Raw genomic sequence first — 14,567 nt, 5'->3', positions numbered from 1 at the left:
TTCACCACTAGTAGATATTTTCTTATTTGAACTTTTTATTTCAGACTTTTCTTCACGATTTTTAAAACGCGCCTGCTAGGAAGGTGCTTCACGCCCTTATAAAAAATGTTTTGTTCTCCTCACCAACCGATATGGGATCTCACACTTTCTTTATTTCTATACGAAAAAAATGAAGTAAAATAAAAGAAATTGTACGTTAATCTTCCTTTGTTCCTTCACTTCTTTTAGAAACAATTTCATGTAGGTTCGATGCTCAAGATTCAGATTAATATTCATAATTCAGATTTGATACCTGATGGCTCTTACATTTTTTCTGCATTCTCTGCGACATGGTCACGTTCCTTACTTTTGCTTCTAAGAGTGAATTATTCCCACAAATCAACCTGGGTCTTTTCAATATGTTTAGCTTTAGAGTTTTGAGTATGTTTCACTTGTTTTCAGTATGTTTAATATGTATCTTGTTAGTATAGATATTGACTTTTAATTCTTTTAACCTTTTATAAGTCATCCAAATTTTTAGAATCGTTTTTATTCAAATATAGTCTCAGTTCATCTATGTACTTCTCATTTACTCGATTGTCTGAACTTCTCCTTTACTCGATTGTCACATGTCACAGTTTAATTCCTTTCTTCTTCTTATACTAGCTCAATGCAAATTCTCTTAAATTTCTCAAGTGGCCAAAATCATAAATTCTTTAAAAAAAAGTCTAATAGATTCTTGAAGTCAACATGTTCATAATTTAAAAAAAAAATTAATCCAACGAGTGAACAAAAATCTAAAACCGACACCCAATAATAATACGACATGTGGTATCGAACCATACCTCATGCGAGAGCAAACTCTTTCTTTAAATAGGGAAAGAAGAGACATGCTTGGCAATACATTCAAGATAGGAACTTTGTACAACATCAATTATGGGATGCCTTGAAAAGTTAGAGGCTGAGGTAGAAATCAACTCTCCAGCTTCAAAGCTTCACCAAACATTTCATGCAAGACCTTACCACATGTGCAATGCCAGTCCAAACAAGTTACAAAGCTGCAAACTACTCGAAGGCGAATGGGGCAAAATCGGATCTGTTCTTCTATGGAACTTTGTTCATGGTTTGCTTTCAATTTCGATTCGAAGTGATTTTAATCCTTTTAAACCAAACATGTCGTTTAAGTGATTTGAATCAAATTTGTAGATGGGAAAACATGCGTTTCAAAGGAGTTGATCGAAGCGATTGACTAGGAGAATAATTTAGTGACTTTCAAAGTGTTAGAGGGAGATATTTTGAAGGATCATAAGAGCTTCAAAATTACTATGCAAGGCATTCCAAAGGGAAAGGAGAAAAGTGTGGTTCATTGGACTTTAGAATATGAGAAAAAACATGACAAATTAATTCCAAATTCATATGAAAGCAGCGTCATGCAACTTTGTGTTGATGTCGCAAAAGATCTTGGAGCTCACCTTGTGAAAATGGAAAGTAATCAAGAAGCACTTTTGAGTTCTGTGGCTGCTTAGGCTTTGTGACCTTTAGGGGTTGCTATGAGGTATCAAATGGTGTTTTATGTTTAAATAATACTCGTGAACTTGTCCGATGGTATCATGAGTTGGGAGAAGGGATGAAAATCTACTCTTATGCTTAAATAAAATATGATTATTATTGATATTATCCGTAAATTTTATCGATCTAGTTAAAATTCTAACTGATTTCTACTTCAAATATTATCCATATCTTTTTCTAACCAAATTAGAAAAATCTTCACCAAACAAGAAATGAAAACATTCAAAAATTCAACCAACAAAAACACGTAATATCAAAGCTCGATGGAAAATCAAGAAGGTGCAAAAACACCTCAACTCTACTCAAACTAAAATATCCAAACACAGGAAAATAAAAATTAAAAAAAAAAAAAGAAGATTATTTGTTCTTATTTTCAATACAATATTCTAAATGAAGAAAAAGAAAATTATCTTTCATCAAACCCATGACCTAAGTTCATGATTCAAATCAATGAAACATGAAAAATAAGTGAGTTTGTGAGCTAAGGCTAAGACTTAAGACTATTTACATCGATTATACGTTCCGCTGCATTCTCTGTCATAAGGATTAGCTTCACGAGGCTGACACTTTCCACGGTAAGGTTTACCTCTACCATTAGCACAAGGTGCTTTGTTTTTATCCAAAAAATCATAGGTTAAATCCTTATGTCGTCCGAGAAACCTCCGACTTATCTCTGACTCCATCAACGTCTCAACTTCTTTATAGCACTCCGCTATTGAACCATTGCACGGGCTTATCAAGCTATCGACTGCGACGACAACGACGACGTTAGTAAAAATCAATAGATATAGAAGGCCGATGATGAGGTTGAGGCTTGAATGGCTTGAGCTTCCTTCCATGTCTTTGGTGTTCTTAGTTACTTCTTGTGTTTTTTACACTAAATTTATATGAATTGTAGAAAGGAAGAGGAAAAGCCAACTTTAAGTAGTGGAAACTATCATTATGGATGCTTTTAATTGGATCAAGAAAATGACATTATTGATGAGAATTTTGGATGTAGACAAGTCAACGAGCATGCCGAGAAAAACTCTCTATTTTCTAGGAGCGTGAAGCTTACCTCAATTGTTTAAGGTATATACTCAGCCAAGGGATCAGAGTTTTGTTGTTTGAGCAGGTATCTTTTGGCTTTCTTTCAGCGTCGAGTTTGACTCGACTGTTTAAGATATATATTTTCAATTAAGAGATTAGAGTTTCGTTGTTTCATTCGTTGGGGAGGAGAACAAAACACCCTTTATAGGGTGTGGAAACATTCCCCGAACAGACGCGTTTTAAAAGGTTGAGGAAAAGCCTAAAGAGGACAACTGCTACTAGCGGTAAGCTTGGACCGTTACATTTTTTAGGAATTAAAAAATATAAAATTTGTGATACAAAATAAAAATAAAAACTTAAAAATGGGTGAAAAAGCACTATCTTAGAGTGACTAAACCATCATCTTCCATCTCGACATGTCGGCCATATTCTTTTCTAATTAATAATCCACGTTGAAGTAATGATGTTCAAATTATATTTTAATAATTAAAGATAATTTACCATTTATTACATGCTATATATATATATATATATATGACGTATGAACTATTAAACTTTGACGTCAACTCGCTCCATTGCATTTTCGACATTGTACGTCGGGTGACTTCCTAAAGAATTTTTTATGAGACATATGAGTGAAGACAAAACATACTGAAAGAACCTGTGTTGGTCTATGAGGATAATATTTACTCCTAAAGACACTTTGTTCAAGACAAGAAGATAATTAGGTCATATCACAGAGGATACGAGAGAATGTTGAAGTCATCAAGTGTCAAATTCATATTCTAAATTCTAATTCGAATCATGGGCATTGGGTTGTGAGGTCCCACATCGATTGGAAAGGGGAACGAAACATTGGTTATGAGAGTGTGAAAATTTCTCCCTAGTAAACGTGTTTTAAAACCATGAGACTGACGATGATACATAATGGGTAAAGCAAACAATATCTGCATGTGATGGGTTTAGGCTATTACAAATGATATTATATTCAAATACCAGATCCCAGATCAGTTGGAGAGAGGAACAAAACATTCATTTTAAGGGTGTAGAAACCTCTCTTTAATAAACGCGTTTTAAAATCATGAAACTGATGGCAATACGTAATAGACTAAAACGGACCTTTACAGATCACATTTACACGAGCACCAAAGGTTTGATATCATGAGGATGGTATTGCTCAAATGAATGATGACTTGCTAAAAAAGAAATTAGTGATATTCATCATGAAAGTCAAGTCCAATGACACTACCCAATCACCACTCATAAACCCTAACTTTATTGAGGTTGCACCTTCAAAGTGGATGTTTTTTTAAGGACAATAAGTGGATTTAGTGTTATGAATGGATGATTATGAGTGCCACGATTCGAATCATTCATGGTTATATGATCACGTTACTTATTCTTTCCTTCTAAGAGTTAAAACTATCTTTACAAACTAACACAAATCCTTTCTGCTTTACTATAGAGTTCTTATGCTCTCATTCGAATGTGGTATCTGTTCCTAACTCTGTTTATCTCATTCTAATATCTAATCGCACCATGAAAAAGAACGGTGGAAACTTCTTTTTAAACTTTTTTTTTTTTTAGAAACGTCGGTCGCTCTAGGTGGGCATGCATACGTGAACCGTTCTTAAACCTTCAAACAAGTCATATCAATATTAAGAGAGTGGAGAAACGAATCCATATATAAGTAGGATGAGTTCGAGCAACAACGAAAAGAAAAAGGAAAAATAGTCCCCTTTAGAAAGTCACACTCGGGAACCTACACGAACCATTACCTGCCAAGAAAATTATGAAATTAGTCCAATTTAATCATATTACCAAGAAAAAAAATGGTAAGTTTAAGGACGTTAATAAAATTTCGAAAGTTAAAAAATTGTTTTTTAAACATATTTAATATTTTATATTCAAAATATTAACGATTTTCATCGAAGAGAATTGAGCTCACTCGGATCCATTGTTGTCTCTTGAGCAAGTCCATTGAAATGGCAGCTTGCTCCTTGGCTCCTAAACTTCGACCAATATGAACTAAAAGCATAGCTTGCATGCCAATAAACCGATACCGGCTCATAGCACTCCCTCCCCGGCCACAGCGCCTCACAACTCCCGTCTCCTCCGCCGCACACCTCCGTTATCGCTGCCTGCAGCTCCATCGGATCCACCTCTCTCGCCACCACGCACCACAGCCTCCCCCGAAACGGCACATTGTTCTCCACCACCGGTAGAGGATCATAATCAACCGATGGTTTCTTTCCCGTCAAGTCGATTTGGTAATTTGGACTCCCGTCGAACCTCAACAGCCCCCAATGTCGCTCCGTCCCCGGCCCTGGCTTTTGGTTCTCGTCGAACAAAGAAAATATGAACGTTGGTATCACCACCCCCGGTCTCGCCGGTGTTCCTATCGTCGGCTTCGTCATTACCCTCTTTACTAGATTTCGATTATAGGTCGCCGCGTTGAGGAGATTGGCGCCTACGGTAAACGATACGAATAAATGATTGAATATGTTGAAATTAATAATCTTAAGCTTTTGAGTTTAGTGGTAATTTTAGTACCGGGTTGTTCGATATCTCCGGCGGTCGGCCACCCGGTCTCCGATATGACGAGGCGAATATTTGTGTAGCCAAGTTTGGCCATTGCAAAGATGAAAGAATCAAGCATTTCGTCCAAAAGATTAGTATAAACAAGCCCACTTCCCCTGTCGATCTGTTCAAGGTTTCCATTGAAAAGGGCAAAATCTAAGTTGATATCCATGGGGTTTGCTGACCATGGAAAATATGGATACGCATTGATGAACAAGGAAGACCTGTTACAAATATAAAATTATAATATAATGTTAGAACATCATTTTTAAAAACTTAAATGTGTGAGATCTCATATTGATTGGAGAGGAGAATGAGTGTCAACGAGGACATCGAGTCTCAAAGGGAGTAGACACAGACGGTGTGCCAACGAAGACGGTATGCCAACGAAGACGATGGGCCTCGAAGGGGGTGGATATCGGGTGGTGTGCCAGTAAGGACGTTGGGCCCTAAAGGAGGGTGGATTGTGAGATCTCACATCGATAGGAGAGGGGAATGATATTGATTGGAGAGGGGAACGAGTGTCATCGAGAACTCAGGGCCCCGAAAGGGGTGGATTGTGAGATCTCACATCAGTTCGAGAGGGGAACAAAGCATTCTTTGTAAGGGTGTGGATACCTCCCCTAACATACGTATTTTAAAAACTTTGAGGGGAAGTTCAAAAAGCAAAGCCCAAAAAGACAATATCTGCTAGCTGTAGACTCGGGTTGATACAGGTTGGGATAGAAAATTTTCAATATTATAACATAGTTTTACATACGGGGGTCGGGATGAGGATGAATATAATCTCTGTCTCTAGCCGTGATTCCTGATTAGCTAATAAAGAAAATCTTCATGACTTAAATGTACATTTCTCGACATGGTATTATAGCACAAAATCTTATGTACTATTTCATTAAGATATTTTTTAAATTTTAATTTTTGAAGTAGAATCTTAAGCATTAAAAGATCGTGTTTTAAAATTAAATCTACCGTAACCTACCAACATAACTAACCTGGACTCATCCAAGAACTCCAACATCGGAGCCACCACGGTCCACCGAATATCCGAACGAAACATCCCTCTAGACGGCGGAAACGTGGTCTCCAAAACGTCCATAGCCACCGGAGTTCCAACTCTAATGATCTGCAAGTTAAAAGCTACAAGGGATCGCCAAACCCTTCTCATGGCCGGCACAAGGTCATTCCAAACTAGACGATCCCCATAAGAATCATAGCTCAAAACTTCATTACCGACAAGAATAAAGCGAATCATGGTACCAGGATAAAAAGGGACAACGTTGTTTAGAACCCATTGGTCAGCTCTTGTCTGGTTGTTGGCAATGTCTGAAATTTCATTATTGGGTATCATAATTGAAACTTGAATCTTTGTCCCTGACAAAAGGCTCAAGATTTCATGGTTAGCATCATAGAGCTTCACTTTGCCGGCTTTCATGGATTTGATCATTTCAATGGCAACCTTTGGAGGTGGAAGGTTGCTCCCAAGTTGGCCATAGTTGATTCCAATTTTGTTGGAAACTTCTGCGTCCGCTAAGAAATGCTTACAAGAAATGAACGGGAAAGAGAAGAAAAGGACGAGATTGAGAGAAAAAGTTGTCATGGCTTTAAGAATTTAAAAAACGTGGGATTATGAGTGAGTTTGGAGCGTTTAAAAAGGGTTCAGGGTTTACGAATTAGGGGTTAGTTTGGGAGAGTAAAGATTATGAACGAATGAAAAAGAGCCGTGGATCAAAGTGCCAAAAGAAATGATGATTTGTTAAAGAAAGAGACAAAGATTATGAATTGAAAAGAAGTGAAGGTGAGAGGAGTGTTTTTTTTTATTTTGTTGGTTGTCTTTGTCATTCACATGGTGGTAGTAGGTTTANAATGATATTATCCATCTCGGGATCTGTTATGTAAGTCATTATCCAATATATACCTTAGGTAGGACTAACCCTAGCCTGTTTTATAACGAGGCCAAAGATGTTTTGACGATGAACTACAAACTATAAGCTTAATGTAAGATAGTCTCATGGTACTCCCAAGTAAAGGTCTTGAGCTACCCCAGATGGAACTTGACGATGAAGAGTGTGGCGGCTGAAGTGTCAGTGGTGGCATGGTCGTTGTGGGCAAACCTTTGTAACCGTTCAAACCAACTACTAATAGATATTGTCCATTTTGGCCTGTTACGTATCGTCGTCAGTCTCATGATTTTGAAATGCGTTGGCTAGGGAGAGGTTTTAACCCTTATAAGAAATGTTTTGTTCCCCTCATCAACCACACAAAGTCACAAGTTGTCAGGATGACGGGAATGTGTGAGAGATTGGTGTTAGAGCGTAGAAGAGTGGAAATTTTTTTAACCCTTGCCAATGATTATGATATAAGCATAGGATAAGATTATTTCTATGCCCATAATTCAATAACGTAGAAAAAAACTTCAATTATTCACCCACTTTTCACCTAACAAATTAATTGCTTAATAAACCTTACACCATCTTTTATTTCATTGATCCGACCATTGACTTGAGTTCATGAAAATCGACCGAGTAAATCATATTTCTCAATTAGATTGCATAATACTTGGTCAACTTCTCGATGGGTGTTCATAGATTTGGGTCAAATTTCATAATTCTCGGTTCTTGATAGGAAATGCATAGATCTTGGTTGGTTCTTATAATTATTTGATATTCGATCGAGTCCTCAAAATCCCAACTAGCTTTACGTAGATCGTGGACTAGGAACCTAATCTGACTGGAACGATTAGAAATCCACCAAGATTTTTAGTAGAATGATTCTATTTCGTTGCTTGTACTTACTTCTTATTTGTTATGGATAATGTCTCACGTGTCGATGTTTTGATGGTGTATGAAAGTAGTGATAAAGACTACGAAGGTGGGGAGGTGGGAAGGCTTGACATAGACATTGTAATTAATTACCTTTAGTTTTTAGGTCAATTTTATGACATGACTAGTATAAATTTGGAGACGTTCTATCTTATGATAAGAAGTGTACTCCAATTAAGTAACTTCGCTATGTCGTAGGGGATGTAGAAGAAGGTTGAGACCACTAAGCATCACGGAGAGTGAGGTGGTTGCCTTCACTTATATTAGGTGTTGGGATATAGAGCATGATGCCTAGTAAACCGAAATCATATATATATATCCCATTAGATAGTGGTTTCAAAATGTACTTTTCGTATTCTTCTGATGTATACCTGAAGTCATCAATAAAATTTCCAATATTCCTCTTTGAATTTTCTCTCTCTTATTATTTGTGTTCATCTAGCTCGAGTGTGGGCATGGTTAAGCGATGCTAACATTATGAACTTTTTTTACCACCTAGATGAAAAGTATAATAGTTCAAATCGAAAAGATTGTTAGAGATGAAGGTAATTGTTATACTGAATAGTTTAAACCGAGAAACCTAGAACAATTAGTCGGTGTGCTATCATATTCCAACCAATATGACATCAATCAATGCATATTTTTCAATTTAAGCATAGCTCATCGGTCGATTTAACACAACTCAATCAATCAATTTAAGCATAGCTCATCTACTCACTTGTCGATCTAACACAACTCAATCAATCAATTTAAGCATAGCTCATCTACTCACCTGTCAATCTAACACAACTCAATCAATCAATTTAAGCATAGCTCATCTAGTCACTTGTCGATCCAACACAACTCAATCAATTAAAATAAATAGATAAATAAAATAGCTTAGGCATCTCTATGCTTTAAAAGAACATTGCTTTGCTTTTTAAAAAGGGAAGAAAAAAAAAAGACTTTTTTCTTTAAAAATTCCATTGATTGGACTTTTTTGTACAAAACACAAAAAAGTTCCAAACTTTAAAGTGGCTTTCACAATCCTAAGACATCCCTGTCAGCAGATGTCTTGTTTGGTGAGATTTGTCAGAGTTTTTATTAGAATTATAATTAAAATTATTATTTAAAAAAACTATCTTTTTTTTGTTTTTTTTATAAATTTAGAATTTTAGGTAGTAGCTACCGCTACACTGTTCAGACAAATTTGTCCCCTTGGAGAAGACGATTCCACGCGTTCTTCTGTAGGCTCGGCCGCACAGAATTCCCCTCCTCCAACAGCCTAGGGTCAGTACGGTATTCCCCATTTTCCCCTTTTACAAAAGAATGATTCCCATCTCCTCCTTTTCTTTACTTAACTAACTCCCCTCCTTTAACCACTTCCATTTTGGTTCTTCTTGGCTTTTCTTTCCCTCTTTCAGCAATGGAGCATCGAGATCAGAGTAAGAAAACCCTCTAGACTGTTGGGTTTTGTTCTGTTTCTTTGTGTTGGTTCTTGTTCTTTGTGTGTGTTCTTTTGGGGTTTATTGAGGATTTGGGCACTTGGGTTTTTGTGGGTTTTGGAAATTAGTTGATGGGTTTGTTTTTGATGAAGGGTTTTGGTGAGTTTTGTAGGGCAGAAGAGCCATGGTGTTCATGTTTGCAACAAATGTGGATGGCACTTTCCTAACCCTCATCCGAGCGCCAAACGTAGGCGTGCTCACAAGAGGGTGTGTGGAACGATTGAAGGGTTTAAGTTGGTTGAGTCTGAGGCTAACACTCTTGTGACTGTTACAGATGATGATGGCGATCATAAAACCTCTAGTGAGAAGTCTTTTCCTTACACTGTGTTCTAAATTTGGGTTTAAATGTTCTTCTCTGTTCTTCTTTGGTGGTCTTGAACTTTTGATAGAAAGCAATTCTAGTCCTTACTATTAACTTTGTTATGAATTATTTGATAGGGACCTGGCATCATTATAGCGTTTGTTTGTTTACTTTACTTTATCATTATGTGTCAACTTTGGATAATTAGACTTGTAGGTTAGGTGTTTGATTTTCAAATGAATCTATGTTCTTGTTAAATGATTAGCGAGTCTTAACGAGAGACTATGTAATAGTCCAAGCCCACCGCTAGTAGATATTGTCCCTTTTGGGGTTCTCCTAAAGGTTTTGAAACGCGTTTGCTAGGAAGAGGTTTCATACCCTCATAAGGAATGCTTCGCTCCCCTCTCTAACCGATGTGGGATATCACAATCCACCCCCCTTGGGGCATTGCCTAGTGCTTGGCTCTGATACCATTTGTAGCTCTGATACCATTTGTAACAGCCCAACCCCATCTCTAGGAGATATTGTCCTCTTTGGATTTTCCCTTTTCGGGCATCCCCTCAAGGTTTTGAAATGCGTCTACTAGGGAGAGGTATCCACACCCTTATAGGAAATGTTTCGTTCTCTTCTCCAACCGATGTGGGATATCACAAACTAACATAACTTGGAATGTTTATGGTTAAGAAAAGAATAATTACAAGTTGAGGGAATGAAACAGAGTAGTTGAAAGTTAAGGGATTAAAGTAGGATAAGTTCATGGACCAAATTAGGATTTAAAGCTAAAAAGTTATTCTGTGGGTTCTCTTTAAAGTTACATATATCTCTCTTTCTCTGTCTTTTGTGTCTTGCTTTTATCTCTTCTTTCTTTTTCTGTTGGAAAGGAGGGACCTATGATGATGAAAACTTCTGTACCTTAAGGTGTTTTTAATCATGTCAGTAAATGCTGCATAGGTTCCAAAGTCTTGGGAGGATGTTACATTGTCAAAGGTGTCGATGGAACGAAAACAAAATCAAAGGCATCCGAAGATGAAATGTTTTCAGATGCTGTTGCAGAGTTTTCAGAGGAGGTACGACCAAACAAGTCCATGGGAGATGCTTTGGATTCATTAAGCACGTCGAAGATGGCGGTGGAAGATGAAATGAGTAGCTCCCGAACTTTGAAAGACAGAGAAGTTCTTGGTATGTTTTGTGTTGGGGACGTATTGTTAGCCATTTATACTCGGTTAGTTTCGATCATGATTTTGATTTCTTGGTAACCTTTTAGATATGTGTCATCTCCTAAACAAGGGTTTTCTTCCAAATATGGTGAATTCTTGGACCCTCAATAACATTAACTAAGGAATAATTGAGAAGTAAAGTTTTTAGCTGCTGAAGGAAAGAACTAATAAGTAGATAAGCTCATCCTTCATGCTGCATGCTGTGGTAGTTTCTTAAAGTGTGATCCGAGCGGATGAAATATGTGGGATCCTACATCGATTGGAGAGGAGAACGAAGCATTCCTTATAAGGGTGTGGAAACCTCTCCCTAGTAGATGTGTTTTAAAACTGTGAGGATGACGGCGATACATAACGGGCCAAAGCGGACAATATCTGCTAGCGGTGGGCTTGGGCTATTACAAATGGTATAAGAGTCAGACACCGAGCGGTGTGTCAACGAGGATGCTGGCCCCCCAAGAGCGGTGGGTTGTGAGGTCTCACATCGGTTGGAGAGGGAAACAAAGCACTCCTTATAAGGGTGTGGAAACCTCTTCCTAGTAGGCATGTTTTAAAACCGTGAGGCTGACAAGTATACGTACTGGGCCAAAACAGGCAAGATTTGCTAGTAGTGGGCTTGAACTGTTACAAAATCTGTCTCGTTTCTTCGACATGAAATGTGATGTCATTTTTCAGTCCTACTTCATGTTCTTTGAATTTTTTACAACTTATGATTGTATAATACTTAGTTGTTGTTCTATGGTCAACCTCTTTAGCTGACAACCGAATAGTGGAAAATTCAGTTGTTGCAGAAGCTGCTATCAATCAGTCTGGAAGTGATCAAGAAAACAAAAGTGATCAAGAATTTGTAAATCTTGAGACCAACTGTGGAACTGCATCGTCCAGTTCTTCAACTGTTGCACAAACTGCTATCGATCAGTCGGGAAATGAGCAGGAAGGCAAAATTAATCAAGAACTTGTGGATCTCGAGACTGATTTCGGAACTCCATCATCGAGCTCTTCAACTGAAAACCAGCAAGTGGAAAGTTCAGCTGTTGCAGAAACTACTGTCAAGCAGTCAGGAACAGAGCAGGACACCAAAATTAATCAAGACTATGGGAATCTTGAGACCAACTTTAGAGCTGGGAATTCAGTGATTCCACCCATTGATCATATGAATACTACTACTACTACAGGTGACTCGTACCTTAATGAACCCGAAACGATAGTACCTGCTCTGCAACAAGAGTGGAACATTGATAGTGTTGAAAACATGCCTCAATGTTTCTTGTCATCTCCTGATAGAAGATATGATGAAAAGAAAAACGAGGACTTCGACTTGTGTAAGAATTTTACAGAAACTGCAGCATCAACGGGAAAAACTGATAATAATAAATCGGAGCCGTTATCGGAGCTGGAAGAAACCGTCGAGATACCTAGAGAGCCTCTTCAATCAGTGGCTGACAATGACATGTCCATCCATTCTGAAATGCCCCAAAGTGTTGTTTCAGATGTTAAACCCATTGGCTTGACTCAAGTGTCGTCTGATGCTCGAAAAGAACTCGAATCTTGCAGTTCTAACAACTTACTAGAGACCAATAAAATAAAAGAAGAAAACAACGATGTGCATCTGCCTTCTGTGTCGAGTGACTTGAACATTGTCGACCATCCTGAGGCTTCGGTTGAAGATTCAAAGGATCATGATCATAAGGAGGTTGAATCAACCAATTGTTTTGTACATGACCCTCATGAGAGTTGTATTACATTGCAGGCTGAGCCATTTGATCAAACTTCCGAAGTAGCTTCTTTTGACACGAAAACTGTGGAAAATAGGCAAAAACAGGAAAGTGGAGTCGAGAATGTGTCGGTTGATATGAAAGCCGAAGAAGTTCCCATTCAAGACGTGAATGCAGCTCAGATTAAAGGTATGCTCGGTGAAAATGAAAAGTATGATAAGAAACTAACCATCAGTGATGCTACAAATTTTGGGATAGATAGTATTCCTTCAGAAGTCCTATGGATTGATTCCACACCTGAACCTACCACTAACAGCAGGGAGAATAAATGCAATGCTGTTGCAGAAGAGATAGCAGATGGATCCGCTAGAACGATATCTCTGACTGAAAGCACGGACTCGAAAAAATTTAACGCTAGTTTAGCTCCAGAGACTCAGGAAAGTGTAAAAGAAGATGATCATAGTAATGAATCTGTCACTGGAAGATCAGACTCTTTTCAGGATGGTAGTGTGGTTCAGCTTGCTGGAGTCGGAAATCGAATTGCTTCTGAAACTGGGAAAGATGATGGCGTGAAAATTGACGTAGAACCACGGCTTACGTCGGCCGTTCTTGATGCTTCAGTCGATGCGATTAGTCAAACCGACAGTCTTGAAGGCAACTGGGGGTCTGTCTCAGGTATTATTATGCTTTGTATGAACTATGAACTGTGCTTCATGGTGAGCTAACAATAACTGATATTCTTTCTTTAGATCCAAAGTTTCTTGATAATTAATATATGTTCTTAACTATGAGGAACAGTGCTCTCAACTCTGTCGGATTTACCCGCTGTTGTGGATGGCGAAGTAACGCAGCAAGCACGAACCGAAGCAGGGGAAACCATCTTGAAGAAGGCCAATGCTGCAACCGAAGGAGGACAACATTCTAACAGATCTGATATGTTTGAGGCACCATCTTTTATGACGTTGGTTGAACCTAATGGTGGAGGAATCCAACAAAACTCGGCCACGCGAGAGCAGCCGAATTCTGCATCGCTGCAAGCTGGCTGGTTTCCATCTTATACTCATGTTGCAAACGACTCACCGGGGAAGAAGAAGAACGAGGCGATTATCGCCAAGGTAACGAACTGGAGTGCTGGAAAGCCACACACTGCTCTCAAGAACCTATTGGATGATGCTGCACTTGAAAACAAACAGAAATCGCCAACCCGAGTAGAGAATCTGGGTTCCATGATTCATAAAGATGAAAAACCAGATGAGAAAACGGTGAACGCCGTTACGCAGGCGAAATCACCTGCCTCAGAGTTGAGAAGCAGGGAGATTGCAAATGAGTGGAACTCTCCTGCAAGATATCCATCAGACATTAGGAGAGAAAGGAGAAAAGGGAGGCCATATTGGGCTCAATTTGTATGCTGTTCTTCAGTGCATTAGTAGAGTAGATTGTTATTTAGCTGTATGATCTTCTACTGCTATAGATTTCTCCATGTCCCTTTTTGTCAGCTAAATTTTAGGATCCTCTGCTTTCTGTGGCAAATGTTGGCTTTTTTTTTTCTTTCTAGAGTCATATTTTATTCTCTTATGTTTGGTTTATAAATGGACATTCCTGAGTGATCTTATAATAAATGGTTCTGTCAGTAGCCTACTTTTTTGCCCACCCATCACATCTGTGTATGGCTAGTTGAGTATAACGATGAATCGAGACAAACCCTTAGATAACCTATCGAAGATTAGGGAGAGATTCTGAGAACAAATATTCAAGATTCTGAGAACAAATAACTCACTCTTCTACACTGGTATTTGCACCGAATGCTCATATAGAAACGTTAAGACTCTTGGATTCGAAACCTAGGGAATTGGGTCGGTCTAAGAAATACGTTC

The 14,567-nt window shown here is 38.2% G+C and overlaps 2 protein-coding genes and 1 long non-coding RNA gene across 8 annotated transcripts; 2 read left to right on the top strand and 1 right to left on the bottom strand.

The window, feature by feature from the left end:
- The first annotated feature begins 863 nt into the window (after positions 1-863).
- LOC111790080 lies at positions 864-1,658 on the top strand. Its single transcript, XR_002814439.1, has 2 exons — positions 864-1,102; positions 1,186-1,658. It is a non-coding gene; the product is annotated as an uncharacterized LOC111790080 (long non-coding RNA).
- Positions 1,659-3,893: 2,235 nt separating this feature from the next.
- On the bottom strand, positions 3,894-6,633 carry LOC111791410 (probable glucan endo-1,3-beta-glucosidase A6). Of its 2 annotated transcripts, XM_023672736.1 has the most exons (5): positions 6,153-6,633; positions 5,131-5,381; positions 4,526-5,047; positions 4,294-4,355; positions 3,894-4,256 (listed from the first exon to the last, which is right to left on the bottom strand). In XM_023672736.1, exons 1-4 carry the CDS (start codon positions 6,602-6,604, stop codon positions 4,318-4,320), a joined length of 1,263 nt encoding a protein of 420 aa, XP_023528504.1. In that variant the 5' UTR covers positions 6,605-6,633; the 3' UTR covers positions 3,894-4,256; positions 4,294-4,317. The 2 variants fall into 2 exon arrangements, with proteins under 2 accessions (XP_023528504.1, XP_023528502.1); XM_023672734.1 differs by having other exon boundaries at positions 4,211-4,355.
- Positions 6,634-9,240: 2,607 nt separating this feature from the next.
- On the top strand, positions 9,241-14,331 carry LOC111791434 (protein P200-like). Of its 5 annotated transcripts, XM_023672776.1 has the most exons (6): positions 9,241-9,403; positions 9,576-9,764; positions 10,716-10,943; positions 11,734-12,882; positions 13,039-13,368; positions 13,492-14,331. In XM_023672776.1, exons 1-6 carry the CDS (start codon positions 9,385-9,387, stop codon positions 14,118-14,120), a joined length of 2,544 nt encoding a protein of 847 aa, XP_023528544.1. In that variant the 5' UTR covers positions 9,241-9,384; the 3' UTR covers positions 14,121-14,331. The 5 variants fall into 5 exon arrangements, with proteins under 5 accessions (XP_023528544.1, XP_023528541.1, XP_023528543.1 ...); XM_023672773.1 differs by having other exon boundaries at positions 9,244-9,403; positions 11,734-13,368; XM_023672775.1 differs by having other exon boundaries at positions 9,247-9,403; positions 11,761-13,368.
- Positions 14,332-14,567: the final 236 nt, after the last annotated feature.

Source organism: Cucurbita pepo, chromosome LG03 (assembly GCF_002806865.2).
Source record: "Cucurbita pepo subsp. pepo cultivar mu-cu-16 chromosome LG03, ASM280686v2, whole genome shotgun sequence".
NCBI lineage: Eukaryota > Viridiplantae > Streptophyta > Magnoliopsida > Cucurbitales > Cucurbitaceae > Cucurbita > Cucurbita pepo.
This window is presented reverse-complemented; position numbering and strand designations above follow the sequence as displayed.

Coding starts and splice junctions, on each gene's coding strand:
- LOC111791434 (XM_023672773.1), top strand. Junction 9,765..10,715: donor TGGCGATCATAAAACCTCTA/GTGAGAAGTCTT, acceptor AATGCTGCATAG/GTTCCAAAGTCTTGGGAGGA. Junction 13,369..13,491: donor CAACTGGGGGTCTGTCTCAG/GTATTATTATGC, acceptor TATGAGGAACAG/TGCTCTCAACTCTGTCGGAT.
- LOC111791410 (XM_023672736.1), bottom strand. CDS start 6,604: ATGATCAAATCCATGAAAGCCGGCAAAGTGAAGCTCTATGATGCTAAC. Junction 5,048..5,130: donor CGGAGATATCGAACAACCCG/GTACTAAAATTA, acceptor CGTTTACCGTAG/GCGCCAATCTCCTCAACGCG. Junction 4,356..4,525: donor AGAGACAACAATGGATCCGA/GTGAGCTCAATT, acceptor TTTTCTTGGCAG/GTAATGGTTCGTGTAGGTTC.